Source organism: Camellia sinensis, chromosome 3, assembly GCF_055761805.1.
Source record: "Camellia sinensis isolate YWXY chromosome 3, ASM5576180v1, whole genome shotgun sequence".
Lineage (NCBI taxonomy): Eukaryota > Viridiplantae > Streptophyta > Magnoliopsida > Ericales > Theaceae > Camellia > Camellia sinensis.
Window position 1 is genome coordinate 17,030,949 of NC_138963.1, and position 4,730 is coordinate 17,035,678.

General features: G+C 36.9%; 1 protein-coding gene across 1 annotated transcript; it reads right to left on the reverse strand.

The window, feature by feature from the left end:
* Positions 1-4,315, reverse strand: LOC114275568 (DNA polymerase alpha catalytic subunit). Its single transcript, XM_028217618.2, has 7 exons — positions 4,008-4,315; positions 3,592-3,758; positions 3,409-3,481; positions 3,242-3,298; positions 3,024-3,116; positions 2,321-2,443; positions 1-2,225 (listed from the first exon to the last, which is right to left on the reverse strand). The coding sequence occupies exons 3-7, from the start codon at positions 3,478-3,480 to the stop codon at positions 2,184-2,186; spliced, it is 387 nt and encodes a 128-aa protein (XP_028073419.2). The 5' UTR covers position 3,481; positions 3,592-3,758; positions 4,008-4,315; the 3' UTR covers positions 1-2,183.
* Between the last annotated feature and the right edge of the window lie 415 nt (positions 4,316-4,730).

Genomic DNA, 4,730 nt, shown 5'->3' on the forward strand with positions numbered 1-4,730 from the left:
TTTTTTTTGAGTGTCACATCAAACCTATCACATTGTCACATTTGGAAAAAGTACATTAAGGATGGGTAAAAAATTTTTAGTGTCGCATTATACCTATCACGTTGTCACATTTGAAAAAGTACATTAAGAAATTTTTAATTTTTTTGGAGTGTCACATTAATACTTGTTACATTGGAGTATCACACCATACCTGTCACACATTCTTAAAAAAAAAAAAAATAGACTTCTCCAATTAACTAGTGAAGGTGCATCTATCTAACCAATGCACATCCATATTTGAAAAATGACTTATTAATCACACACTACATCTAATAAGGACTCATCAATCAACCATTTAAAATGTGGGATTAAATAATACAAAAATTCTCAGAATTTCCAATAAATTCGTCTAAAATGAAACAGTGTGAATTGTGTTGTTTTTCTAATTAAAATTATTACATACTTCTACATCAATGTCGTCCCACTATTATGTAGGCCATTCGATATGATCGTGTGACTCGTAGTTGTTATCAGGGTCCCAGTATCCACACCACAACAACGACAAACAAACACGTCCTCTGTATACATGACTTTGATTGGTGCATGCGCAGAATTCTAGCACATAAAATGCATATACACTACAAAAAAATTGACTTTTTGCGACGACAATATTCAAAATGCCGTCTCAAAAGATTTTTTGCGACAGCAGATGACTTTTAGCGACAGTAAAGAGGGGGTCGCAACAGAGGGGGTTGCAAAAAGGTTTTAGCGACGACATGTTGCCGTCGCCTTTTTTTTGCGACGGCAAGTTGCCTTTTTTTGCGACGGAATTTTTCCGTCGCCATTAATATGAAAAAATCTGAGATTTTTTGAGATGGCACTATTTTGCCGTCACTAAAGGTGTTATTTGCGACGGCAAAAAAGCCGTCTCTAAAGATTTTTTTGCAACAGGATACCTGCTGTCGCTAAAAAAATATTTGAGACAGCACGATGCCCATCGCGTCTTCTCCCAAATCGAGAACCCGATTGGAGTCCCGTCTTCTCCCACAAGTCTCTCATGCCTAGACGGTCGTGTGTGCCAAGTTTCGTGCTAAACCGACGCCATTTGGTTATTTTGAGGCGTCAACACCTCCAATTCAAGTTTCTTAAGGAACTAGTTTGCCTATAGTGAAATCCGGCTCTAACTCCCAAACTGAGAACCCGAATAGAGTCCCGTCTTCTCCCACAAGTCTCTTGTGCCTAGACGGTCGTGTGTGCCAAGTTTCGGACTAAATCGTATTGTTTGGTGATTTTGGGGCGTCAACACCTCCAATTCAAGTTTCTTAAGGAACTAGTTTGTCTAGAGTGAAATCCGGCTCTAACTCCCAAACCGAGAACCCGATTGGAGTCTCGTCTTCTCCCACAAGTCTATCGTGCCTAGGCGGTCATGTGTGCCAAGTTTTGTGCTAAACCGACACCGTTTGGTGATTTTGGGGCGTCAACACCTCCAATTCAAATTTCTTAATAAACTAGTGTGCCTATACCAAAATCCGGCTTTAACTCCCAAACCGAGAACCCGATTGGAGTCCCGTCTTCCCCACAAGTCTCTCGTGCGTAGACGGTCATGTGGGCCAAGTTTTGTGCTATACCGACACTGCTTGAAGATTCTAGGGTGTCAACACCTCCAATTCAAATTTCTTAATAAACTAGTTTGCCTAGACCGAAATCCGGCTCTAACTCCCAAATTGAGAACCCGATTGGATTTTCGTCTTCTCCCACAAGTCTCTTGTGCCTAGGCGGTCGTGTGTGCCAAATTTCGTGCTAATCCAACGCCATTTGGAGATTTTGGGGCATTAACATCTCCAATTCAAATTTCTTAATAAACTAGTTTGCCTAGATCGAAATCCGGCTCTAACTCCCAAACCGGGAACCCGATTGGATTCTCGTCTTCTCCCACAAGTCTCTCGGCTCACAATGAAGTCACAAGAAGTTAGTCATGAAGACAAGAAGATCAAAGATACAATAGAGCCCATGAACCTAAAGAGGGAAATTGAAAAGCAACCACTCACACACAAATTATGAGGCTTAGAGAAGTAACAGAGATTTTGCTTGAATTACCAGTCAACCACTCACACACACACAGAAGAAATAATAGATGCATATATATACCCTCCGGAGAGTATTTGACTTAGGCAGAAATCTCCCAGTTCCTTTGATAGCAAGCACTAGTCACGACGAACCATATCAAGACCTTTCCGTTCAATAACCTGCTCCAAGAATACAATTCACCAGCATACACTGAGAATACATATTTTGAACAAGTTCAAAAAGTCCAAGAAAAATAAATAGTTTAAAAATCTACCTCATATGGTGTTCGATCCTTAAACTGCACTTTGACAGTTGCATATTTCTTTTTCTTGAGAAGCAGCATTCTCTTGTACAAGCCATCTAGGTCAATTTCTAAACACCTATATTTTTTGTTGACCTAAAACCAAAGAGATAAGAGAGACTTCAAACATCCATTGCAACAAGAAATTCATCATAACGTTTTTGAAAGGGTATATCCAGTTTCATAGAAAACATGTCCTATAGAGAACAAGAGGTCCAAATATTCTCTTTAGATTATCTAAACCCTCATTTCATTTTTTTTTTTTTTGTTTTGTGTGTGTGTGTGTGTGTGTGTGTGTGTGTGTGTGTGTGTGTGTGTGTGAATTATAAACGTGTTCTTTTTCCTGGAAGTCAAAAAATGCAAGTACTAGGTTTTTTAAATCATATTTCTGGGTATGAGTTGAATTTTAAGTATGACCATATGCCAAGGGGATAATGAAGAAATTACAACCTTGGTGAGCAATGGATGCTATGTGCAGTGTTTAAATCACAAAATGGAAAAATCAAGTGATTCAATTTTAGTAAAGCACAAATGGAAAGATCAGGAAATTCAATTTTAGTTCAGTAAATTATTTGCTGACTACCTACCTACCTTGAATCTGTTTGTTCGATTAGAGGAAAAAAATAAAAATAAAAGAAAATAATGCAATGAATTTCAATTTACAACCAAATCTCACCTCTTGGATGACCTTCCCTGCAATCGCCTTACATTTTGCAACATCATCAAGTTCACTATAAATCATAATTGAATCTGTATCACCATAGATCACCTGCCGGGTAGAATACAATACATGATTTAGAAGCCAAAGTATTTTGATGACTGAAATCAAGAAAAGGAGACGCGAGTTGAAATAATACATTAAAAAAATATGAATCTCAACATTTAAGAAATAACCTCTAAGTTTAAATTATTCTGAACTAGATCAACAATACTTTGTAGGATCTCCCTTCCCTGCACAACAATGATGTAAGTTGCTTGAAACTAAAACAAGAAAACATCATTCAGCCAAAATCTGCGGACTTAAGCAAAGTTAATTATCAGCATCAAATTAAAAGTCCTACTTGTAGTGTTATCAGCTCTGCAAGCGGTTTTGCATAGAATCTGGAATTGGAAAAACCCAGGCAACCATACATACTGCAGGTGGGGAAAAAATTAAAAAAGAGTAATCACTGACACAACAAACAAGAGCTACAGTGAGTTACAATGAGAAGCAAAAGAAAATGCAAACCAAGTGAAACAGAAACCTGTTTGCAATGAGTTTCAGTGCTTGCTGTTGTATGTCAAGTTGCTGGACCTTAAGACCAGATGTTGTTGTATGTCAAGCTGCTGGACCTTTTCCTTACCACCATACTGCTCCTCTAACGCCCTCTTTATGTCTTCCTTTGTTACCCGTTCATCATCAAATTTGAACCTAAAGAGGGAAATCATGAAAACCACAACAATACTAGACCTTAACACATGAAATAATGTTAAATGAATGAAAACATAGAAGACACTACATTAACATAACATAACAAATATCATAAAATAAAAGGAAAAAAGTTTCTAATCAAATCAATTTAAAAATCCCCAATTTTTGAAATTGAAAAACCATAAACTCTAATATTGAAATTGAAAAGCACTAAATCAAAACTCAAAATCCTAATATCTGAACATGTACCTGAAATTAGGTGGTGGGAAGGAAAGATGCAAGAGCTCCAGTCAAAGGGAGAGGTGAGAGCTCTGTTTGCTTAGTTTGCTGGTCACAGCCGGAGAGAGAAGCTAAAGACTTCGAAGAACTTCGTTTGCTGGTAATGGCTATCGATAGAGAAGCGAAGGACTCCGACAATGGTCGTCGATATCTGGCTTCCTTCATTCACTGGCCCCCATGGCTCAACACCGTCGTCGGCCATGCTCACAGTCGAGAGAGAGAGAGAGAGAGAGAGAGAGAGAGATTTGGTACAAATTAGGGATTTTGGTTCTAAGAGATTGGGGATTTGGGGGGGGCGCGGGAATGGAAAAAAGGGGGGAACTGAGCGAGATTGGGAAAAAAAAAATTAGTTTCCATCACAAGTGAATATTTAAATAATAATAATTTTTTTTTTTTTGCGACAGAGGTTGCCGTTGCCAAACAAAAATATTTTTTGTTAAAATATTTTTTTTTATAGTTAATGATGTTTTTTTTTTTCATTTTCTTTTCGTTACTAAGGTTGAGAATTTATTTGTTTCATTTTTATTTTAATGAATAAAAAATTATTATTATTTTTTCTTATTTGGTAGAAGTAAGGATAATATTTTAATGAAAAATATTTCTATAAAAATAAAGTTATTTTTTTGTAGTCAATGAAAAATATTTTTTTGTGACCCATTTTTTTTTTGTTACTAAAAATCAGGAACTAATTTT